This window comes from Nilaparvata lugens, chromosome X (genome assembly GCF_014356525.2).
Source record: "Nilaparvata lugens isolate BPH chromosome X, ASM1435652v1, whole genome shotgun sequence".
Lineage (NCBI taxonomy): Eukaryota > Metazoa > Arthropoda > Insecta > Hemiptera > Delphacidae > Nilaparvata > Nilaparvata lugens.
In genome coordinates this window covers 95476207-95502604 of record NC_052518.1, presented here as the reverse complement: position 1 = coordinate 95502604, position 26398 = coordinate 95476207, and the positions used below count along the sequence as shown (strand labels likewise).

At 33.9% G+C, this 26398-nt stretch overlaps 2 protein-coding genes and 1 long non-coding RNA gene across 3 annotated transcripts in view; 2 read left to right on the top strand and 1 right to left on the bottom strand.

The window, feature by feature from the left end:
- Positions 1-4046, bottom strand: part of LOC111058219 (succinate--CoA ligase [GDP-forming] subunit beta, mitochondrial) — a 30367-nt gene extending 26321 nt beyond the window's left edge. The window contains exon 1 of the mRNA XM_039442755.1: positions 3913-4046. The gene's annotated coding sequence lies outside the window, so the exon portion shown is untranslated. The remainder of the gene's footprint in view (positions 1-3912) is intronic.
- LOC111059116 (Golgi SNAP receptor complex member 1) lies at positions 29-16120 on the top strand. Its single transcript, XM_022347077.2, has 6 exons — positions 29-231; positions 5166-5265; positions 6619-6694; positions 7941-8140; positions 12647-12718; positions 13629-16120. The coding sequence occupies exons 1-6, from the start codon at positions 216-218 to the stop codon at positions 13861-13863; spliced, it is 699 nt and encodes a 232-aa protein (XP_022202769.1). The 5' UTR covers positions 29-215; the 3' UTR covers positions 13864-16120.
- A 1227-nt stretch (positions 16121-17347) lies between these two features.
- Positions 17348-24987, top strand: LOC120354840. Its single transcript, XR_005573238.1, has 2 exons — positions 17348-18066; positions 22187-24987. It is a non-coding gene; the product is annotated as an uncharacterized LOC120354840 (long non-coding RNA).
- Positions 24988-26398: the final 1411 nt, after the last annotated feature.

Genomic DNA, 26398 nt, shown 5'->3' with positions numbered 1-26398 from the left:
CAGCTGACATTCTTGTCAGCTGGTTTATTTCTGCCATCTGTACAGCAAATTGCAATTCCATTATTCATCTTCTGTGTACTGTAACTGTTGTGTGTTCTACTCTCTACTGTATTAATTATAATTTGTGTGTTGTGATGGTGTAATTCATTGCTCTACATTATTTGTTTGACATTCCAGATTTATCATCAATCTTGTTTCAACTATTTGAAGTCAAGATGAATAGTTGGGAAGGTAGGTTGAGAAAGAAATTCATCCCATAATACCGTACTTTTATTTGTTGAATGATCTTTACCCTACTACGTTTACACCTCATCTACTTTTTCAGCTTACTGTGTGGGGAAAATAAATAGTTTCCTAACCCTGCTATATCCCTAGTTCTAATTAATCTGATGTCACTCTCTCAAGAACCATCCAACTAAAAATTGTACGACGTTTGACTAGACTAGATGTCATGTTCAGGATGTAGCATACCGCTACACTGCCTACTTTCATTTGTAGAAATGCCTATTCAATTCATAATAAGTTGAGTTTGAAGATTCACGTCCAGTTCGTAATCCTAGAAAGAACTATTTGTAGGGAGTACTTGTGAATGTAGATGGACAGCAAGATACCACTGTGTATCTTGATGGAGAATGTCAAGGCGAATTTAATGAATTATTGTTGAATTGGGTCCATATTTCACATCCTGAGAACGATTTTGGAATTGGGTCTATAACGTCACAATCATGACCTACAAAATCGAAATGCTCTCCTCCACTTTAGGTTGGGTTATGATTTATCTCCGTTGCCGAATCCGACCCTTGGAGGGTTGACTTACTTATTGCTTGTTGTAGTCTTCTCCATGGTCGTTGACTTGGGAATTGTCAAATTTCTTCCCAATCAATGGTGATTCATGGTCTATGATGCTGGTATGTGTGGCCATCTATGTACTCTGCCAGTGTATAGTAGGGCCTCACGGTTAGTTAGTTTTTCAGACTTCTAGCAAATACACCGTAGTCCTGTATTCAATCTTTAGTTAGTAGGACCATTAGCCAGCCAGATGCGCTGGGTAGGTCATCACGTCATCAGCTTAGTGTCTTAAGCTCCTTGGGCAGAAGGTTGAAGAGTCGGGCCCCAGAATAGGCCGGTGACCTGCTGAATTTTGTGAGCCGGTGCTGCTGGATATCAATGTCGGCTCTATTTCTGGTGTTGTGGGCATGTCTATCTCCCCTCAATTCTGGTCTACTCCTAACAGCCAGGGTTGTTACTTAATATTTTATGTAGAGTGAGACAACTCCGAGCACTTTATGCTGGATGAAGAGCGGCCTGCAATGGTCCATCATATCCCTTCTTAGAATTGTTCTCAGAGCCTTTTTCTGTATTTGCAGAACTTTGTCCATACTTGTCTGAGCTGCAGATCTCCATGCCACTATGCCGTACTTTAGGTGAGAAGCAAATAATGAGTGGTAAGCCATAAATGCAGTTTTCTCCTCAGTGATACCAGAGAATAAAATCTCGGCTAGTACCCTGGCACAAAAATCCGCCATCTTATTACAAAGTTTAGCATTGTAATAATATTGATGGGAGGCTCGGATCACTTTGCTGATCCGGATCAATTGATCGGTCACTGCCGCGAGCCAATCAAAAAACCAGGATTTTGATTTCTAACAAGATGGCGCAGTCATGTGACGTGCCTTGATGCAAGTATTTGTGACATGTAAAAAGCTTTGGTTGGATAGGCGTTTGATTGCTAGTTTCCATTTTGTGGTGATACTTCGAAACACTGATGATAATCTAATGTTTGATGATAATCTACTCTGAAATGCTTTGATCGTAGCCAGCCTGTTCGACTGGCCTACTTGTTTTTGTGATTTCCTGACATGTCCCTGGAGGTCCAATGCCCACATTATCGTCTTAACATGAAGTATATAACTATATTTATTTAGACTATAGACTATATATTTATAGTCTATTGTAGTTCCTTTTTCTACAAGGCAAAGAATTAATCATTGGTCCCCAAATGTTGAAATAAATGGCGAAACCTTAGAATTAGTGGATGGCACAAAATTCTTAGGCCTTGATATTGATAGCAGCTTATCATAGGATAAACATGTTTCTCAGGTTGTAAAAAAGATATCCCCCGGCCTTTTTGCTTTGCGGCAATTGACAGATATCTGCAGTATACAGACAATGAAATCCCTGTACCACTCTTTAATACATTCTCATCTGGCATACGGACTTGCTATCTATGGAAGTACAACCAAGAGTAACCTTGATAAGATACTATTACAACAAAAAAGAGCTCTCAGAATAATAATGAAGTTAAAAAGATTAGACTCAGTAAAACTCGTTTTTCCACAGTTTGGAATCTTAACAATCTATGGGCAATATATTTTTGACGTAGTCATGTACTTTAAAAAATGCTCGTCAACAGGATCAAGAAACGAAACACATGGCTACAACACCAGATTTGGAAGGATCGAGGAGAGGCATAGATTGAATTTCTTTAAGAAAAAAACACTTTTTATGGGGAGAAAATTTTTCAATATACTTCCTAGAGAGTTGAAAGAAATAGAGGAGGTTGAATACCTACAAAAAAAATTAAAGGAATATTTGGTGGGACTATCTCTATACTCTTTGCAGGAGTATGTCAATTTGACTGTAAGATTTTAGAATCTTGTTTTTATCAGAATTTTTGACTTCTGTATGTGTAAAGGATGATTTTGTGACGATATTAATAATTATTTTTGTAATTTGACACTGTTCAGATGTATTTTGTGCATTTTGATGAATAAAGAAATTTTCAATTCAATTCAATTCAATATGTTGAAATGTACCTGATATTGTCGTTACGTACAGCCGTTAATACAGCGCGCCCACGGTCCAATTCATAATACTAATATTCTAGCCGCGCAGCTACAATATCTCAGTCGCTGTGGCTATAACCACAGATACGCTAAACGGCGGATATACAGCCGTCACCATATTATATATAGTATAGTACTGACGGGTACCGTCAGTAGCCGCTACCGAGACGGGTAGACGGGAGCCGCTACCGAGCGGCTAGAATCGTAGAGTCGTCGCTTAGGAATTGGACCTTTAGGGCCAGACCATATCAAGCGTTTTTTTCAGGAGTTAACCCAATCAGCCAATCGGAGATATTCCTGATGTACCTGTCCTGCCGACTCTGAAAACGCCGCCTCAAAACGTCTGAAAAAACGCTTAATATGCTTTGGTCCTTAGGACCAAGGCACACGAAGCGTTTTTTCATGCGTCTTCTGATGAGTTGGCAGGGCAGGAAGCTCTCCGATTGGCTGATTGTGTTGGCGTTTAAGAATCAGCTGATAAGTTAACCAATCGGAGAGCTTACTGCCCTGACGACTGGTTTGAATAAGCCTGAAAAAACGCTTTCAACCCCTTAGAGTCGTTACAGTTGTCGCTTAGGAATTGCACCTTAATGGGTACTGAAATAGTCGAATAATGTGTGATAAATATTCAATGATAAATCCAATGAAACAAGTTTGTAATATTATTTGAAATGTGTTCAACGGTTTTTTTTAGGTTTAGGCTACTTGCTAATTTGGAAATTACCAGGAATTTTGCTCTGATGTAATGAGTGTCCACCGGTAATTAGTCCACGGGTTTCATGATTTTTTCATATAAGTTACATTTTATGTATCATTTCAATTCATTTTTAGCTATAATTTCAAATTTATTCAGAATTCTGATATCTCACTTCACTCCTTTTAGTTTTTCAAAATGAGATATATTGTTATGAATTAAACATAATTATTCATGCATTCTAAACAGAATCAGTCACGTTCTCCGTAGATTTCCTGTCAATAGAATTTGAATTTGAAATAAAGGTGTTTACAGTAGACCTGCAGATGTCTCTAAATACTATAATTACAATACCTTTATAATTTCTTTTACCTGAATTTTATAGAGATCCAGTTAATCCAAACTACCGAAGTGATTTGTAAAAGTTTTATCAATTCTCAAGGTCTTTGTAATAAATACTACAAGAGTTTGTTTTTCTAATACATATCTGGTTCTTGTGAACTACTAAACTAACTGATTCCTTTGGGACTGAATTGAGAGAGCTACAATAGATACGGTAATAAATAGACATTCTTCAGCTTTCTCTTATGGCCAAATGTGTCATCGTCAACACTGAGCATTCAGAATGGTTCATTAGATGTGACTCATCCTACTAGTAGCCCAGATTGAGTGAAATCAATCAATAAACTGAATCTGGAAAACCTGATCAATGTTATTAACATAATTATGAGAATAAAAGGGGGTACACTAATAATTATACTCTATACTAACGTTAGGATATTATCCAAATCACCTTTATTCCTATCAATCACGGAAGTGTGAAATATAACTTGTTTGTAAAATAAATTATTTAGGTATACTAATAGAACTAATTAATTATCATACAAATTGCATTCAATTTCCAAAAAATACAATAAGTATGGGCACTCGGGACGACCAATAATTTAATAATTGTCATCAGAACAGGATTATTTCATTTATTATAGAAAATTACTAGATATCATTAATCAATGAATGAGTCAATGGGCACATATGACGTAACCTAAGTTAAATTCTTGATGGAAATTCATTGAAAATTCTGTATTGGTTGACAAGAATTACGTCATTAAATTGATTAAGATTTATGAAAGAAATCATGATTTTATTACACTGGACGTTATCTGCTCATACATAGTTAGGTACTGCTACCTGAAAATGTAATATCTTCTTGATTAAGTTTGAGTAATGAATTTTCAAAAACTTGTGTATGAATAATATTAATATTTTATATATTTTATAATATGCATGTATGCATATGTATTTTTTTGTGGTATTTTTTTGTATAAATGACACTTTTTTGATAGAAACAATAATTAATGTTCGTTTGATTCTCAGACTAGAAATTTAGTCTACATTCTAAACCTTCAGAATAAATTATTATATGTAAGATACAGTACATGGACTAAATTCTTTCAAAAATTTTATCAAATTAGAAGGTAACTATTTTCACTTCTTATCAAATAACATAGATTATTTCAAAGATGTAAGATATTTATGACTCCTATTTATATTGTTAAGAAACATCTACTGTTATAGATATCTTTAATATTTGCTCTGTTATTATAGGTAATAATTATTTGTTTCAGATCTTAGGAAGCAAGCTAGGAGATATGAAAATGAAATAGACCAAAAGTTGGTGGGCCTAAGTAAACTGGGAATCGGTCTGGCTTCTATGAAAACTGGAGGGTGAGTAAATCAAATTACACTAATTACTATTGATTTTTTGAACTATCAATTTAGAATTTAGTAATAGTTCAATCAAATTATTAAATACTCGTTTAATGAGGATTTACAATTTGCGAGGGTTTCAAGGAACCCCATTATTGACTATTTTATAATGTATTGAAACTAGTATATTACGGCTCCATCATTGAAGCTGGAAACAATAAAATATACCACTTCAATTTTGCTAAGTATACTACTGAAATATTTGAAAAATATTCGCTGTTGATGAACAGCGGACAGCTGCTGAAAAATGATTGATATTTGATTCGCTATTATCGCAGTTGAAGATACCTTTTCAATCAAACTTCGGAGAAGGAACAGTTTTGGGCTGTGTCTGTTGGTCCGTCTCCAATCATTTTAATAAATTGTGTTCTTTGTATCAATAAATGATATATTTCAGGAGTGCTGTCTCATATGTGCACCTTTACCACCATTCATCTAAATATCAATTTAAAATTTGAACTTGTAACTGGTTGCATTGGACTCCAAATGAAATTTTACATACTATTTTTGCCATTTTAGAACACATTGGTGCCACCAAAAAATTATTTAGCCAATAGTTATTGAGACACTACAATAATTTCTGAGTTATTCAATAGAATACACTGAATCGTACACATTTAAAAACAAAACCTAATAACCATTGAAGATATGAATTTGGAACTGATTGCATTGGATTCCAAATGAAATTTTACATACTATTTGGCCATTGTAGAACACATTGGTGCCACCAACAAATTATTTAGTCAATGATTATTGAGATATTACAATCATTTCTGAGATATATAGATAAGATCTATTAAAAGAAGCAATGATAATCTCATTCAAAGATAAAAATTCTGAATCTTTTAAATCAAGAGCAACTTGAATTGACTGATTATCAATGATTTGTGTCACTTATCCTTGTGCTGCATTTTAGAAGTAAATTATATTGATCTTCCAAAGCAATAAATTGGTTGATTGACTATATGCCTTTATTAGGGCGGAGTTAGGACTCCAGGCCCTCTCTGCCACACAACCCTGACTCTTTAAATTGTTTATTCTATGCTAACAATGAGTTAGCTCCTATGATTAGTTCCAAAATACTATTTAATTTCTACTTATATGTTATATAATTTGAGGAAATAATTAATTAATCAATTTCCCGGGCTGACAAATAATTTTGGGATAGTAGCTCTCATCGAATTTCCATCTAGCTGTTAACCCTGTTGTCAATATATGCAGTAGCGGAAGTCTTCGGGGTGATTTACAGAATTTAAATGGATTTTCGTTTAATGATAATTATTTATTAATTCAATTATTTTTTTATTACAGCGACACTGAGCCACTCCTTTCTGGCGAGCATACATTTGAAACAGCTGTAAGAGAGTTGGAACAACTGCTGTCCACGGTAATTTTCTATATTATGAAATCTATTAGCATTTCATCTCATAATATTAAGTTATCAGGTAGAATAAATTATCTGATTGTCACTACCAGTGGGTAGGGTAGATGCTAGAATCATGACGATTTGATTCTACCAAGAATGATATATAGATTTGGAGTGGTCATCTACCCGTCCCGCCTTCAAGCCATCTTCAGTTGAACTCCCACAATACATTGCCAGCTCCCAGAAATACACATGCACGTTTTCTCGTTGAATGTCAATGATTTTTAATGTCGTGTAATGATGGTCCAAGTTTAACTCTAAATCTTTACATCTTCTATACTTTAAATCCTTAAAACTTTAAATATTTTCCGATATCTGGTTTACCCAAGAATCTGATAGATGCAAGTACAAGGACAATCCAACGTTAGCCAATCATCGTCAAGACCCTCTTCCACACACAGGCTTTTTGCCTTTGTGGAGAGTTTTCATGAAGTTTATTTAAAAAAAAATGTTGTATTTTCTGTAACTACGATATATTGCAATATATTGCAGTTAGATTTAGTTATAACGATTAATTATTTAATTTCAACCTTTAAGTTTTATTTATGATTATTTGTTTGCAGAAGATGTGACGTTCTTGTATGATTTGAATTTTCGTACCCTGTTATCATGGATAATAAAAACCAATTTGATTTGATTTTTAATTTTTTTTCAATAATGGAGAAGGAAACATTCGAATCATATACCGGTAACAGATAAAGCCTAAATATAGTGAATATTCAGTCGTTCAAAATCATTTTTCTCAAAACTAACATTTTTACATTCTGCTTGTAACCTGACAATAATGCTGACTTCAAAATCACGCTATAGACCACGATATCACTATCGTGGAACATGAAACTATCATAAACTAACATGAAAAAGTAATTATAATGGTCCACAACAATTATTCACAGAGGTAAGCAGGAATTAAGTTAAATACTGGAAGAGAGTCTTGTTAATGAAGAACATCACTTGCATGATGCACTGGTTGAAACTATGTATAATCTCTATCAAAAAGACTTCCAGATTTAACCTTCTAATTTTACTCGTTTCAGAACATGTATTTGTTCCAATATTTTTGCTTATCTTCCACCAATTACGGTCTCTTCCCTACTCTATTAGATTAGTTGTATTATGTTTGTGCTTTTAATGGAGTATTCTTATAAATCGGCTAGATCTTTATTTGGTTTATAGGTTCAGTGTTTGAATTTTGTTTCAATTTCAGTTGAGTAATATCAATGATAAGCTTGGCGAAATGGGGATGACAGAGTCTGGAAATGGAACTGGGGCTGGAATGGTTCACACGCTACAAAGACATCGAGAGATATTCCAAGACTACACTCAAGAATTCAAAAAGACACAGCAAAACTTCAGAGCACGTCGGGAAAGAGAAGATTTACTGCATAGCGTTAGAAGTGATATCGAGTGAGTTTCATCATCAATTTATCATCATTCTAATGTTCTATTGGGAACGCGCCAACTAAGCTCCCCGTCAGTAAAGCTCCTTTTAAACCCGCTTTCGAGTGGATTCATTGACGGCGTCAACTGAGCTCCTGAGAGAGGAGCTCAACTGTCGGGGAGCTTGGTTGTCGTGAGCGTGCGAGGAGCTTGGTAGTCGTCTACGGTCCCGACAACTAGTCCCCTCTGAACCAGTAGGGAATTTAACTGTCGGATTTTAACGTCAACTGTCGGGGAGACTAGTTGACGCCAGCGTGCAAGGAGCTTGGTTGTCGTCACCGAACCCGACTTTATTAAGGTCGAAGTTAGGACTCGCTGCCACACAGCTCTTTACATTTCATATTAGTAAAAAATACCATATTAAAAAATTAAGATTAATTTTGATCAATCATAATTAATCAAAAGAGAATAGTTGCAAATTAATGAATAGTTATTCAAAAGAGAACAGTGACAAATCAATGTAGAATTATTCCTACACTTCACATTACATGGAAAAACAAAAATATAAGAGTATAAAGTTTCAATCTGAAGTTTTGAATGCCATAAGTTGAAGACTAAACTGTAGATCAGAGTTTTGCTTGATGATATATGTTATATATTCTATACATACATGCGGGAATCACTTGCGAGACGTACAAACTCATTCTGAAAATGATTGCCAATTCAATAAGGAACATTTCCAAGTCAGTTGAATTATGATAAAGAAATAGTTTATTTTTTTCATTTTATGTTTGCAGTGATAGAAGTGACAACATCAACAAGCTTTTCTTCTTTTTTCTTCTAAGCGAATTCATAGAATGTGTGAAACAGTGTCTGGGATTGTACTACTTCCCCGCCCGCTTCAAGCTGGTTTCAATGTTCAATAGGGGATCAGCTGTCGGGGAGCTTAGTTGTCGGGTACGATCACGACAACCAGACCCCCCTCATAGGCCTATCCAGCAGGGGATTTACTGTCGGGGAGACTAGTTGACGGCAATGGTACAGTATATTTTGTTAGGGGATTTACTGACGCCTGTGATCAAAATAGCGAACCCAAATACAGCTCAAACTTTGATCAAATGATGAAAGTTTTAGCTGTGGTCGAGTGTTATTGTTAAGCTCAGAGTGCATGCTCGCTAGTCCCCTCTCAACCAGTAGGGAATTTGCTATCGGGGAGACTAGTTGACGTTAGCGTGCAAGGAGTTTGGTTTTTGCTAGCATTTTGCGTTGTCGTTCAAGAAAGTTTAAAGAATTTGCAGTGTCGAAAAATGTAAATCATTGTTACATTTCAAGTTGTAATTTATTTCTCTCATTCTCATTCCTTTACTTCTTTGGATATTTTCCATGCAACATGATTCATATTTAATGCTGATCTGCGTTATCTGTAGTTATATGCTATGAATTGAAATAATGAATTTGGTTTCACCTATTACATGATTGACATACATTAATTAATAGTTGGAACACTGTCATCTTACCAATCTTACCCCATTTTATATTATTTTTCTGTACGATCACGACAACCAGACCCCTCATATCTAGCAGGGGATCTACTGTCGGGGAGCTTAGTTGTCGTGAGCGTGTGAGGAGCTTAGTTGTCGCCGACGACCAAGCTCCTTTGTTCTAGTAGGGGATTAACTGTCGGGGAGACTAGTTGACGCCGTTAACGGCAATGGTGCATTTTGCCAGGGGATTTACTGACGCCTGTGATCAAAATAGCGAGGAGACTAGATGTCTGGGAGACAGGTTGGCGGCGACCCGTTCTATTATTATAAAATCATTCATTATCATGCCTTGATTATTTTTCTTCATTATCGAAGTTTTGTGGAAAAAATGTAATGTATACAAAAATAATGAACTGACAACACTATTAGTTACAAAACATGTTTGACAAGAATAAGATTTTTTGACTAATGGATACAGAAAAGAATATTATTTTATTCTAAATCAAAATCAAGCTCGATATAAGAGAGTCATCTTTTTCAACCTCCGATTGGCCATAAATAAAAGATGAATGTATATTATAAAAGGATCATTTTTCCACCAAAAGTTACTTACACTTATGATTTTTCTACAACATTATTGCCGTGAAGGTTGAGGTATTTTTATCATACCAGTGGACCAGCCTACCAAAACCATTTCATAAAATACTGCGGCCAAATGAGTTCAAATGAGCTATGATGTTGTTTTGGAGCTCCTCGTTAATTTGGAGGCTCTGCCCTCACAGTCATGTCCTGAGTTTGAGAAAAAGATATGAGCTACTAGTGGCCAAGTTAGGTTTGTATGGTGAGTGATCGAAATTATCCCATTTGATTTGCTAGAGAAGCCTTTTGGTTGCACCAGCACTGTCAGTCCGAGTTGTCATGCATCACAACAATTCCGTTAGTCATTTCAACCGGCTTCATTCATTTTCCAAGACCATTCACGCAGCACGCAGAACATCGTCACTCAAAGTTTCTTTCATAAACTTGAATCATTCACCATTAGATTCAGGCCTAACTATTGAATTTTGCTTGCAAAAACGATAACTTTACTAGCACTTGGCGGAAACTCAATTGAGGCGGCCATGTTTGTGGGTTCTATAACTCAACAACAATTGACGATCTGGCCGCACAGATCACAGGGCGTTCGGTAGGAATGATAAACTTTCCAGCTCTGTGAAAGTCGCCTCCCTACCGCTTTGTGATATTATGTGATCGGATCATGAAACAAAAATGAATTTCGTATAAATCATTTCATACGACTCATCATCATAGACTCTTCAATGCTTATTACTGTACTTACAAATGAATGTAAACAGCTGTTTATCAAGCTCCCATGCTGTTTCTTTTTTCGTTACTACGTTACTGAAGACTTTGTTTGTTATATTGTTTGTTGTTAAGAGGATTATGAGAGCTAAACATATTAATCTTATATTCCGGTAGTCGCGCCCTACTCAATTACACGAGCAGTCGCGTGTTGAATTTTATACAACATACAATTTTCCAAGTGTTATGTACTCTGTTTATTGTCAAAACATATTAATTAATTGAAGAGCTCGATTCCAAACGGGCCTAAGTCCATTTTTGTGGAAATCGAGATATCAGCTGATTATTCCTAGCATACTAACTACTCCAAACTATCACTACAAAATTAGTCACTACAAAATAAATATCACAATATCACGTTTTTTTCCAAAGTGTATCTAAGTCCATTGCTGTTCCTTTCCATTCCAACCCTAGTCCTTTGCGCATGCGCAGAGCATCTTTTTCTGTCGGTCTGTCTACAGATTGAAGCCTAACTATCATTTTTACTTCGAGATCAGCGCGTTTTCAAGGGAAGAGAACAGTGAAAGTCAAGAATACATACACTGGGGATTACCAAGAACATCAAGTGATCAAGAAAATTTATTCAAAAAAATTGGCAAAATATATTCAACTCAGCAAATACAGCACTTGAAGAAACTTATCATATTAGTGACATGAAGAAGGTCCGAGTCCAAGTTTCTTTCCAAAATGTCACCAAGTCCATGGACTTAGTGACATTTTGGAAAAAAACAAGGAAATTTACCTATTACACAGAAATTACTTCAAAATATGCAAAATTATTGTATGGAATTCAAAATACACACTTTATACATTGGATTATAAACATTTGCCAACATTTAAGTGATGACTATCAAAAAATCGATTTCCTGAGAAAAACACTTTTGTGACTTGGACCCGTTTGGAATAGAGCTCTTCAATTGTATAATTACTTTTCCCATCTTCTTGGATTATTTTACGCCTATGAACATTTGGATGATTACCATCTCATAGCCCAATAAGGTACATCAAGCAAAGCCATCAAATCTGTGTTATTGGTTCGTTTACAGTCCCCGTATACAGTCTTTCCCTATCTTATGCACAGTGCGACTTATGCACTGTCGCGAGTAAATGGCACCATAGACTGAACCATTGCTCGGTTGATACTGCAACTCAGTGGAGGATAGTTTTGGAATGCATAGGTGACTAATTCACTGACACCACCCTATTCAATAGTTTTGTGCAGCAAAAAACTGGCACTGTTGTACTTTTTACAACAGCGCAACTGCCGGAAGGTTAAGATGTTCTAAAATGTATAAATAATTGACATTAGAATTCGATCTTCAAACATCTGAACATCGTCGTCAATTATTATTTCTTCATAGAGTGAATAATATTACATGAGTTGTAGTGGTTCTTCATCTTATGTTTGTTTTCCTCAATGAATTATTTCGTTCAAAGATATAATTTTCTCTATTATTCTTTCAACATTCTATATCAATTTGTTCTTTCATCAACTCAACATTCTTGTTTCAATACTCCCGTGACTGATCAATTTAGAATTCTAAAAAAATGCATTATTGGAAATTGATGTTACTTTCTCCTGCTTTAGTTGTAAATTTCAAAAATACTTTCTTCTAGAGATCTAGAGCTATAAATAATTATTATAGTTTTCCCACATAGCCCTAATGTAAAATAATTATTTTTTCAGTGCATACAAGACTACTTCGGGCTTGAATCGACGATCGGAATTGTACGCCAAAGAATATGACCACTTGAGATTGTAAGTAAATATATGTTATCTTAAACTTCTTCACAACTTGTCCTTCCCGAATATTTTTTTGCCTGAGAATAATTATCCTACATTGGAAATGCTTTTAGCATTTTATCCTTATCTATAGAATTATAACAGATGTTTAATGGCTCTTTTACTGTAAATTGAGGATTAAAATATGCGTTTTTACCGGTGATATAAATAAAAAGCATGAAAATCGTAATATCAAATAAAAATTTCTCAGTCCCTAATCATCAGATAACTAACATGAAAAGTCAATAATATTCTAAACTTCATACTCACTTTTCTCTGTATTTCTACTAAAATTATTGAAACACAAAACACAATAATGTTGCTATCAAGTGTCCTTTTCAAATACAATAGGGTACAAATAAAATAGGGTACTTGATAGCTTTCATTGTGTTTCTAAGCTTCATTTTTAGTGAGAGCGCAACTTTTCAACAATTTTCAATTATAAATTTCTTCAATGATCAATCCAGTTTATAAATTAATAGTGAATAATATTTTCTATATGCCATAGAGATTTTGTTATTACACTATAAGACTTTCATTTTTTATTTCAATAATATTCAGAATGCCAGTGTATTCCAATATAATATTGGCAAATTTAAATGATGTATTTTGGATATTCTTCCCTATTATCTTATTTCTCAGCTTGCAATGCCAAAGCTGTGACATGCAAAGTTTATATAATATGCAATACAGTATTCTCATTCTCAACACTCCACACTCTTGAAAACTTGTTAGTTTACATGTGAGTCTTGTAGATACTACTCTAAATAGTAGGCGGAGGAAAGTAGATACTTGTCATAATTCCTTTGTTAGTTATACAATAATACAGTTGCAGCATTAACAAATAGCTTTAAACTAATTCTAATGAACTGTGTGTTATTTTCAGGTCTGACAAACTAGTGGATGATCAGATCAGCATTGCTGTAGAGACGAGAGATAATCTTGTCTCACAAAGGCTCAATCTGAAAAGATTGCAAATGCGTATGCACGACATTTCCAGTCGTTTTCCATTAATCAATGGCGTTCTTCAGAGAATCAACCTTCGCAGACGAAGGGACTCAATTATTCTAGGACTTATTATAAGCTTCTGCACTTTCCTTATGATTATCTACGTGTTATGATAGTTATAGGAGTACAAAACTGACCAGCTAAACATTTACAAGGAATATCTACTTCTACTTTCGACTGATATACTTTCACCATTACTGATTCCTGTTTCAGCAACACCAGCTGTTCGGCTAATTATTAATAAAGTATCAAAATGAAGTTATTTTTACATCTAGGGATAAAAGTGTGACTTTTTTCGGTGAGACAGATAGACGTTTGCCGCCCGAAGGCCAAGCCAATTTTCAGAAATGTTACTTTTTCATCAACAGCTTCTAACCTGGATCAGATTCTCTTCTGAAGATTCAAATTCAAATCTCAAACAAAAATTCTCCGTTTCAGTCCTTCAATGATATTGTTGATTTCTTCAGTGTGAGACTGCTTTTCTAGAGTAGTGATCTCACTTCAAATCAAATCAATGTTATTGTTCACATTATTTGTAACATAAAACTCATCAGTAAAAGAACTTTTTTACTGATGAGTAAAAAAGACTGATAAGTAAAAAAAGGCTCTTGATAGCCTTGTCATCTGAGTAAATTCCCACAGTCTGATGATGACCAACAACAGGTCGAAACGATCGTCACTACAAAAGTAAGTGTATTTTCACTTCAAAAGTGTTTTTTAAAATTCAAGTTTAAAAGAACTTTTCTTCAGTAATAAAGTTTCATATAAAATACAGATGACTTCCGCCTTGAAAAATCAGTTATAACTTAAATATTGAAAATGCTGATGATGATGTCAATAAATAATTGAAGCAAACAAACTTGGTCCTATTCCTTTAGTCTCTTACTCACCATTGAGAGAAAGATTTGTATCAATTATATTTTATTAAGGCCTAGGAATTCCATGGATATGATTTGTTTGCTCATGAATAAATAAATAATTCTATAATTGCAACAAATCTTTCAATCATTGGTGAGTCACCATGCAACTCCAACTCCTCCATGTCAACTCACAGAAATCAGCACTCTGGAAACGTAGTTTTACTCTGAACAAATCAATATTATTGAAGGACTCGAATAGGATAATTATTTTTTGAAACTTGAATTGGAATCTTCGGAAGAAAATTGTGCCAATTATGTTCCACCATGTCGGAAAAACACGATTTCTGCCTCTCATAACATCAATTTCAAATATCTTACCTATCGTGGTCAACGTGCTCTAGAACACTTCGTCTAGATATTAATGCTCCCTTCAGACGGCTGATTCTTTCATCCAGTTCTTTATTGAGTTCATCTTTTTCTTCCAATTTGTTGGAAATAGATTTCACGTCTAACATGCCTCTTCTGTTTGGCAACTTGAAGCTACTGATTCAATTTTGCAATTTGCTTCAGGTAACGTTGTATGAGAGCTGATTCTGATAGCAGGATTGGTTTGTTGTTAATTCTCTTCGCTGTTGAGGCAAAACTGAGTATATTTTTAGTGTGGTGTTGGGCGGCGATTCTTCCCAAAGACGACTGCGTCAGTCCCCGTTTCATCTTTACAATATAATTCTGAATATAGAGTGAGATTTGGAAATGCGTTTGTTCATGTAAGTCTCATATACACCGGTTCTTATCTCCTTTCATTTTTTCTTCCAGTACCTCTGTCGAGGTTTTTCATGAACATTCTTCAACATCGCTGACAACGACTTGACCATTGCAGTCCTCCTGATTTTTTCACCAGAAAATCATTCACTCATTCATTTTAAATTTCCATGTATGACACTCTCAAGAGAAACTCGGCGTGGAGTATTCTGAATCGAATAGAGAATGTAATTGATTGCCATTTGGAAGATTTTACTGACGTATGTTTTACCTGAATAGGTTTGCCCGTATGCAAACACAGGTCCGTTGATCTGAATATTGGCATCGATGATTGGTTTAATAATGGTGTCAAAAACCTTATTGAAGTTTTTGAGTTTATCGCATGATTGACATCTCCCCGATATTGTTGCTCTCCGGAGCACCAAGCATGTGATCAAATGTATATGCATCACCTTACTTGTTCCAGAAGCTGGATCAATTTGATAAATTGTATTATATTCAACTAATCTCATTTATTAGCTTGATAATATTTCAATATATTGTATAGATGTTACAGCTACTAAATTCTCGCTTTTACCATTCTTATTGGTGTGAATTTTTAATTTTGAATGTTGATATTATTTTTGTATTTATTTCATCACCTTAATGGTAAATGGCTGTTATATGTAACAAGTTATTTTATTAAATGTTAATAAGCACCACAATGTTCTGACTATTTAAAATAAAACTATTTTATTCGTAACTTTTATCATGCGTGTTTTTTATTAGGTTCAACATGATCTATCAGCAACCTTAGCCTTACTGAACAATATCATAGTCTATTAGAATTCAAACTCCTAAAATCTCACAAGACTTCACTATTTGGATGATGAGCGGACTAATATCAGTTCCTTGATATCCAGTTTTGTCTGAAAAAATATCGTTAAACTATTACACACAATCACTTGATCGTGGTAAGTATTGGTTCAGATTATATAACTAGAAAGTTGTGGAAAAAATTGTCATGTAGTTTTTTTGAAACTCAGATTTCAAAAGCATTTAAAAGAGCTCCAGCCGTCGTTACATAATTTGCTTGGTGTCACTAATATTACACAATGGTGTCACTAATATTACACAAGGTGTCACTAATATTACACAATGGTGTCACTAATATTACACAATGGTGTCACTGATACTTGAGGCCAGGCATTCTTCACACTAAGGACCCAACTATTCGGGCTTCTTAGACACTGAATTTTTCTTTTGCTCGTTACCAGGATGCAGGATTGTCTCTTATACGTAAACTATACGAGCGAAATAGACGCTTCACATAATAGACAATGCATTCTGAAGACGCGCGAAATGAATTCAGCGCATCTATTACGACGGTATAGTTGGGGTCTGAATAGATTCACTTATAATAGATTTCCTATTGCCGGATCCTCATGGTATAAGGACGTTAAGTTTGAAATTCAAGCCAATCGGTTGATTAGGAATGGAGTGTTATCTTGTTCTCAAATCATGTTTTTGGACTCAGGGGACCTTGAAACGTATAGAAAACTTTAAATATTGGAGTGTACCTCACATTTTTTTTTTGAAAAGCAATAGGTACTTTCCTTACCTATGGTAGTAGGTAGGGCAAGAAAAGTAAATAGGTATTCTTCCAATTACTTTATATTCAACAGTAAGAGAGTTGGATATTCCATTTTCAGACAACAAATTAGGGAATGAAAACATCGTCCGTGTTTTTGAACGCACTATCCCGCCATTTTCCTTTGTGCTTCTTCGTTGATGAGGTAGGCCTAACTAAAAAAACACATTTTTCAACAAAAATTCTATCAGAAATCTCAATTGATTAAGAATATATATATTTTTTTCAAATAATATTTGAAAAGAAATGTGAAATCACAAAATAATGTTGATGGCTTTTTTGGATGTTACAGTTGGTATATTGCTACAACAAAATTCAGAAATCAGGTGATTGTATTTATAGGTTATAACTGTCTGCTTGCATTGTTATAACTTTCAGCATTGTACGCCGCCTCTTTGTGTGATAGTATGTAAAATTAGTGCTGTGTTTGATAAAACCGAAAAGATCAAATTATAGAGCTATACATTTCTCTAAGAATTGTCCGAAATTCACCATGTTTTTATAAAAAACTACGTATTTAGCAATTCAATTTCTTCATTTTTTTAACAGTGATTTTGAGGCTATTGTTGGAACGACGAACAATCAACTTTGAAAGGAAAAGTGTTACTTTATTTGTTAGCATTGGAGTTCGTTAATTTTACTGTAAATTACTGAATCTGAAATTTTTCAGTGGTATTAGAACTGGTATTTATCGATTCGTAGTGTATTATAGTGAACATAATATTGTTCATATCTACTGTCAGAACAATTCCAACGATTAATTTTCAAAATGTGTTGTGGTGACCGCTTTCATTACATTTCTTCAATTATAGGACTTTCAATCAATTTATCCGCCTTTATATGCTTCATGTATTTGAAGATTTATGGTGCCTGCTTATGGTCCGCAGTTGCTTTGGTTTTCTCTCTTGCCAACGTGCAACTCAATTATTTGAATCTCACGAGGAAAATTGATCTTTGGCACTCAATCGATACCTTGATGCCAATAAGGGATTTGGCTGTATTTGGAAGTGTAATCTCTTTGAGTGCCATGGCGTGGTACATTTTCTGCTTCTTGTATTACCAAGGTATGCTAATAGGATAAGATACTTTAGATTCTTGTAGGTCTCTATTTAAAAAATTTGGCTTTTTGACTGTACCATATTTTTGTACATCTATATGAAGTTATAATATATGTTAAAAGAGTGTTGTGGACCAAAATTCCAATATACATGAGTAAAATTCACGAAACAGATATCATATAATGACTCACAATTGTAGATTATTTGAGCAAAAATCAGATCATATTGGAGAGAAATTTTGGAGAGACGGGCTACCAATACTAGGTTTATTTGATTAGTGTTTAACTAAGTAAACTTATTGACGTGACTTGTTTATACTCCATTACTGGAGTCCTTAGGACGTAGGCCTAGGCCTAATCTTAAGAAAAAACTTATTGGATAATAATAGACAACGGACGCAGCAGGTACCTATAAAAAAAATACTCACTTCACTTTATTTCTTATAAAACATTAGGATTTGATTATCTGATGATATTTTGTCTGACTTGGGTCAAATCAAGTCTTTTATCTTTCAATTTTAAATTTAAATATAGGCTTATTAATATAAATAGTAGAATTAACTTTTTTCACTCATTAAGGTTATACATGATTATGTTTATGTTTCTTAGAGAGATTTCTCATGTCATCAATAGACCTATTTTGTTTAGTCAATCATATGTGGTTGTCATGATCAAAATGAAAAATTTAGATTATAACAGCAGAAGAGACCATACTGTATATATGATAGCTTTTTCTGAAGAAAAAGAAGTCATACTTTATCTTTTAATCAACAAATTTTTTTAAATAGCATTTCATTTACAAAACTGGTGAACGAATAAATTTGAAAATGGAATGTGACGGACGTAAATTGAAATATTTTGAATGTGCTAGGATGATTGAGGAAGAAGCTGTTGATTTTATGCTAAAACATAACATTTTTTAAAGGTGTAAAATTTGTGGGGAAATGTGTAATTTAGCCAAAAAAAACTCAGGAGCATGAATAGCAGCCAGAAAGGGAAAACCTTGTGGTTTTCACGCTTCAGCTAGGGCGGAGTGCTTTTTTGAGGAATCTAAATTGAGCTTGAATTTTTAAAAACACTTATGAAGTGAAAATGCACTTTGCTAGTGACGATCGTTTCGACCTGGTGTAGGTCATCATCCGATGTAGTAACTTACTCTAATGGAGTAATGTCTAATGTCATTTACTTACTCCAGTGGAATAATAAAGTTTGGAATTTTCTATTAATTGTGATTGATTTAATTTAATTTAGAAGTATTTTTTAATTTAAAAATGATTCTTGTGTGTTTTGAATTGTAAATTGAGTGTGTAATTGATGAATGCTAAGTGACACATAACCTAGCTACATTTGGACTGTTGTATAAATTAGAATTGGAACCGTTTTGGGCTTATAAGCCTGTGGTACTTTTCTGTAAGTGTGTAATTCTGAATGATTAAATAAATAAATAAATAAATAAATAAATAAATAATGTCTAATGTCATTAGAGTAAGTTTCTACAGTCTGATGATGACCCACACCAGGTCGAAACGATCGTCACTACCAATGTAAGTGCATTTTCACTTCATACGTGTTTTTAAAGATTCAAGTTTTATTCCATTAGTGAAAAAGTTTGGATATGCAGCAGAGAAATCTGAATTGATTAAGTATGAGGAGCGCCTCCACTATTTCTTTAAGGCAGCAACGGAACTTTGTCCCCCCACACAGTAGAAAGGTTTGGTTGGGGTTGTGCGCGCATGAAGGTTTTGTTAAGATGGGTTTGGTGAGATCAGCTTTTCCTTTTGCATTGTAGGTTTAAGTGTTGGACAGAGAGCTGACAGTTGTCTGAAAATACTTTATGGATGCATTGGAAAAAAATTCAGTGAAAAATACCTGCTGCCTCCGTTCTGTATCATCACCATTTATTGAACAATAAGCATTTTATTCTCACCCATATCTAAAACTTCATCTTGGCACTACTTCTTAAAAGCAGATTCCTCTTTATTTCAATTATCATTCAACTCTTAACAGGAAACCCAAATAGAACTATTCAATGAAATAGTGACCATTATCACAACGGTCAAACATATAACACTCTACTTCATCATGATATCAATGCTATGGATCATAGTACTTTTTTCAAGTCATAGATCTTGCATAGACACCGATTAATCAACCACTTAGACATATATATAATTCTAACAAGTTTCATAAACTCACTCAAAAAAGTCGAAGATGATTATGATGCGGTAATGTTTTCGATATCAATTGAATATAAAATATCATATTATTATAATGATAATAATATTTTGATATTCAAGACTTACATTAGGGCTTTTTTTTTGTCTTTATTATTGCAGGATATGTCTGTATAATATTATAGAGGCAACGACTAATTCCACAAAACATTAATCACTCAATTCATTGAATTCTCTATTTATCAAAATTACTCCAGTTCAAACAACTCAAAATATAAGTTGAGTCATGTTCTCTATACTGAAATCCAATCTGATCATGTTAAATTTTAATAAAAATGAGTAGCATAGCATGCTACTAAAAAAAGTGTGTATTGTTGAAAATCTGGTTGATGTTTCTGATTAAAGCAGCTAATGTGTGATATCCAATATGTTTCGCTATTTATCAGGCGAAAAATACTATGATAATGGTTACCCAATTTGTGGACATGCCACATGATAACATTGTTCACACTTTGCTTGACATTCCCCTGATACAGTATTAAAAATATTCAGAAAACATGAAAACATTTCACGTTTTAATGTTATGTTTTAATGTAAAACTAATGTATCGCCTTTACTTTGTTTTTACGGAGTAATGTATAAAAGTTTTTGACTTAATTGAATTGAATTGATATGTCTTAAAATTTTAAAAGTTAATGCAATAGACTATTGCAAATTTTAAACTGATTACTAAAGTGGATTGCTTGAATTAATTTAATTATATTAATATTTGATATTCGAAATTTTGTTTTCATTACTTTGGGATCAAAAATATGTTTGTTTGATAGTGCCAACTTTTTTGGACTAATTTTTAATCAATATTCGGGAATGAAATGGGAAAAGTTTTTAATTCCCTATCATTGTATGATTATGTATTTATTATTGATGTATCAATAATTAATTGCTTTAAAATGTTAATGGAATACATTTCTAGGATACATAGGCCACTTTTCATCCTAAAGAGACGTTCAGTTGGACCAAAATAACTGAAAATCATACAGCGATTGTTTCATAGCCTAAATTCTACAGATTGACCTGTGAATCATTGAGAAGTTCTTATCAGCAATTGTCGATAGAGTTTATGTGGAGAAGAAATTATGCTTATTTGCATTCGACTATTAATTTTTATTTGTCCTATTTTTGAATGTGACTCATTCCACTTTATGTTTCCTATGAGTGCTGATAACTCAAGAGGAAACGATAAGCGTGACGTTTATAAAAGTATACGGGATTTTATCATGATCGATAATAATTTGTTGGTTCAATTTTATTTGATTTATAATAATCTATGTACATAGATGGACTATATCCACATTGGATTAATGTGTCATAATTTATGAATTCTGAACAGTTTGTGACTTCGGTCACATGAATGAGATCATTTCAGCATTCGTTGAATGAGCAGTATGGATATTATTTATAGATAATTCTGCCGTTCCTCGATGATCAACCTCGAAAAAGTTGCTAGCAATTTTATCACTTGGTACTTTATTATCTAGGTATATGCCAGGTTGGTCGAGTGGACCATGGCATTACACATTTCAGTCTGCTAGCATTGCCGAGTTGTCGGTTCGAATCCCGCCGATAAGCATGGACATTTGGTCATCTCATCTAACACCCCCAAACACTCATTCCATTTCCCACTCACAAGCAAAACGCTTATGTGACAATAACAATTATTTAATAATTACAATTAAATGCATTACTAACAATGACCACACAACTTGTCAAAGTGGTCATATAATTTCCAAAACTTGAAATGAATGTCAAATGAAATTTATGGTGGAAATAAAATTATTTATTTATTTTAATATTATTTCTGTGGACATCATTCGAAATGTAAACAATTTAAATACCGTATTTATCATTGATTCCTTTATCAATTTATTAATTGCACCTATTGCTCTTTTTCAGAATACAAACAGCCCGAAGGAGTTTATTTGATCATGAATGTTGTTTGGACTTTCATGACACTGAAGTGGAACGTATTTCTAATCTTCACTGTGAAGCGATGTATCAATGCGATAACTGGAGGTGATCTCCTTGCACCACTTACATGAAGTCATTATAATAACGTTGTTGCTTGATAACAACTACGAAATGTTTGTTTATTTACCAAAAGTAAGACCTATCTATTTTAATGTTTAAGACTTCGATGATTAGCACTAATCACATCTATATTATTTTACAATTTCAAATATTTATTCGGGTAAAAGAAAGAAGACGGGGCCGCGCTACCTGTGCACTGGGCTATTGTTCCAAAAAGGTTCATCCTGTAACTCTCGACTAGCATACTTTATTGTCCACTGATTCCGCTTCATTACTCTCATTTGTGGCCCCGTGTGCTTTCTTGAAGGCAATTCTAGCTGGTAGCACCAACTTATCTATTACTTTTCACCTTACATCTGTTACTTTTATTTTCTGCAATTACTGAACGTAAATCAGTGATCAAGTACTTATAATATTATTGTATTATTCCCAATGGTTCATTTGATGAAACTCAACCTGCTCACAGGCTGTATACAGACCAACTTGAGTTACATAAAGTTCGATACTTATTGAACGTACGATTTTTTTGCGTCCTATCAAATTCTATTAGATTGAACACAACTTGGCACATATGATGTGTATCATGTTTTTGTCAAGTCCCATTCAATCTCAAAGAATTTATAAGGACGGCTAACAAATGTACGTCCAAAAATCGATGTGGGCTTTACACACCACGTACGTTTGACTAAATGTGTACTTGTCATCGATAGTTATGTGTGTTTATCCAATCACTGTATGCTACCACTGGTTTACATCTGAAAGTGCCTTCAAGTAACCACACTGGTCCACCAATATTTTGCTCAGAGTGGAAACCTTAACAATAGACCACGAAAATGTCAAAATTCAATAACAATAGGTGACCACTGAAGGGTCTCTAGAACTTCTACCTGTCCATCCATTGTTTTCGGCGGCCCCGGATCCTTTCATTAACCCATTTATTCATATTTTAATAAGAATCTTAAATTTATTATTTTATAGTTTTATATTTATAATTTTATATTATATTGTAGCACTATGAGACCAGATAGGGCGACACTAGCAATCAACTGTTCATTGGCATTATTGTTAGTCACGTGATTTTATTATTGAGAGCTGTGCTATGCTCTTACAATTCAGTGCTTGAATACTATTTATTTAGTAAATATGATAGTCTAAAACTACTCAATCTTGAATGCTATATTTTTATCATTTTATTCAGCTTTCTTAGTATCTACCGTACTGTTTGGTGACTTTGCCTGCCATAGCGGGGTTTTTCCTAGTACCATTGAAAACATATTTAATTTGAATTTACTGGTTAATCGTTTGGTGCATGGCCCCGTTCTCTATAGATTTCTGTGAGAATATCGACTTCAGATTCATTGTTGGTGTATGATCACATGAGAAACAAAATGAGGAAAGAGCCAGGAACACATTATGACTTATTTGTCGCTGCTCACACTGAATGTACAAGCAAGCGTGTGCACTTGCTGGTGGCGTTTAGTGTGAGCAGCTACAGACAGACAAGTCACAACGTGTTCCTATGGCTCTTTCCAGTTTTTGTTTCTCATGTGCAAGTTTGCACAAGTGATCAGTTTGCATCTAATGTGATCGTAGGTTCCGTAGTTGCACCGTGTGTTAATGTGTTCACACAGAGTTGTCACAAGTCTGTATTGATGAATATAAATTACTTCATTAGACAGTAAGAGTTCAAATTCATTAGAATGGTGGTCATTGATTATTGTAATTTTCATCCCATTATTCAAACGGATTAGTCTAGGAACTTTCTCTCTTGATTTGTGCATAACTTAATAAGGTGACCTATGAAAATTATAATTCGAATTTAGAATGAATGACTTCTTTATTTGTTGACGTGGCGAAGTTTGGACAGTAATGTCCACTCTACCACGAATTTATTACAAGATGGCGTGTTTTAAAATAATTGCTGGATAAAAATAATATTTTGTTTGAATATAATTTAACGGTGAGTTTCATATTCATCAAGTGGATAAATCCGGGCAATAGCCTTACATATGACAATGTGATAATCACCATACCATGTTGTTTGACATGTATTTTTGAGACATGAAACTTATTGATCAGGTAATAGCATTTACAAGAAGATTAGTCAATGACCACGCTATATTAGTTTTCGTTTGTAATATTTCATGTAATTATTACATGATAAGAAAATTGAAAAGTAGGCAAAGTCACTTTACTGATGTTCCAATTATTAAACGAGAAGAGTCCAATATCAACTTTTCTATTCTTCCGAATGGAATAGTTGGAATTTCAGCTGTCTTTCTGCGTCTTCTGAGTTTCTCAACATTGAAAACATGTAGGCCTATCCTTCTCAAACTATAGTTATTCCATTTTATTACTATGTATTTCAAATAACAGGTCTTGTGACTCAAAAAGTTCCTTTATAAAGTCCAATCTTATTATCAACCTTCCATTTACGCACTAGGCTGGAGCTTATCAGGGCTCCACCCTCATTAAATAAAAAAATTTGCATTAAATTTGCACGGATGGGCTTGTAAAAACCCAGACAATTCAATCAAAACATCACCTTTAAGTTTTATTATAATTCATTCAACCCTCATCTGATGTCAATTAAAATAAGTCATATTACTGTAGCATAAGATTCATTTAGTACGAATAATTATTATAAATATTAATTTTATTATTATTATATGCATTAGGGATTTGATTTTAAGCAATGCTATAAGCAGTGGAGTATGGTTTGCATTAGTTTCTTCATAAATTCACGTTGTGAGGAAAGAACTACAACGTTGCTGATTAGCCAAAGTTTTCAGATTTAAAGTCATTACTTCTGTCGTACGGTATTATCAAAATTTGTAATGGCTGTGATCAGTTATTTCAAACGTGAATAAACTATGCAATCTATTCTCAGCTATGTCTCAGTGAAATCAGCTATTCGCATTTAGTCCAAAAAAAAAAATAAAATAAATTATATTAATGTAATTATATTATGAGACCACTTATGTTAAATCACTTTACCTTTAAAGTTTATTATCAACTTTTAAGTAAACCTTTTTTCAATTTTTGAGATTCAAGTCATATTCCAAATCAAAAATGACCCATTCCTATCATACTATTTCATAAAATTTTATTTTGTCAGTGTAACATGGAAATGGTTGAAATATGATAATTTATGTTTTATATTCTAATGTAGGATAAATTAATACAATCACTTTTGAATTGTATGAAAATCTCATGATTTTCATGTTAAAAAATTCTCTCATGTTTCTATTAATTTGGATGAACTCTAACATAGTTTAATGAAACAAATTTTAATTTTATCAATTAATCTAGTGATGAATTTGAGAACCAAATCTATGCTAAATTTTAGCACCAAATAAGACTGATTCAAAAGTTAATTTTAATAATTTGCCTTTTTCATTTTTTTTAAGGCTGATAAAAACTTCCAAAATACTTGTACAGTTTCAATTGAAGTCTCGTACTTAATTAAAACTATTTTCATCTCTTCATTTCAACTTTATTTTCATAAAAAAATAGTACAATGTTACCAAAAACCTTTGAGTTGGAAAAATCGTGGTTGGTTACGTTATGCACGAGCGACTCCATTGCCTGTTAAGGTCGTAAGCGAATGCTGTGTAGTCCATTAGGGCCAAGCCACACGAAGCGTTCTTCATTTAGTTCGTGTCTGGTGATTCTATAAGCCAAAATTTGAATTATACACTATTTTAACAGCTTTGTAATTGAAAATAAAAAGGTGTGGTCTTGTGCATGCTGGAGGAAGACCACATTGTGGTCATCTGATTGTATATCACCGCAGTCGCAGTGCGGGTTGTCAATCTGCATCCAGGCTGTGCAGTTTTCTCTTGTACAGGAAAGAGTCGGCAGGGCATGAAGCTCTCCGATTGGCTGATTGGGTTGGTGTTCGGCAATCAGTTGATAATCAGCCAATCGGAAAGCTTCCTGCCCTGCCAACTCGTCTGAGATACGCTTTGTGTGGCTTGGTCCCACGAATGGCCCTTAAGGACCAATTCACATGAGGCGTTTTTCAGACGTATCGGAATGGACAGGAAGCTCTCCGATTGCCTGATTGGGCTGGCG

Bases quoted from the DNA above. Each gene is read 5' to 3' on its own strand.
- LOC111059116 (XM_022347077.2), top strand. The intron at 6,695-7,940 runs GTAATTTTCTAT...TTTCAATTTCAG, and splicing joins TGGAACAACTGCTGTCCACG to TTGAGTAATATCAATGATAA. The intron at 8,141-12,646 runs GTGAGTTTCATC...TTATTTTTTCAG, and splicing joins AGCGTTAGAAGTGATATCGA to TGCATACAAGACTACTTCGG.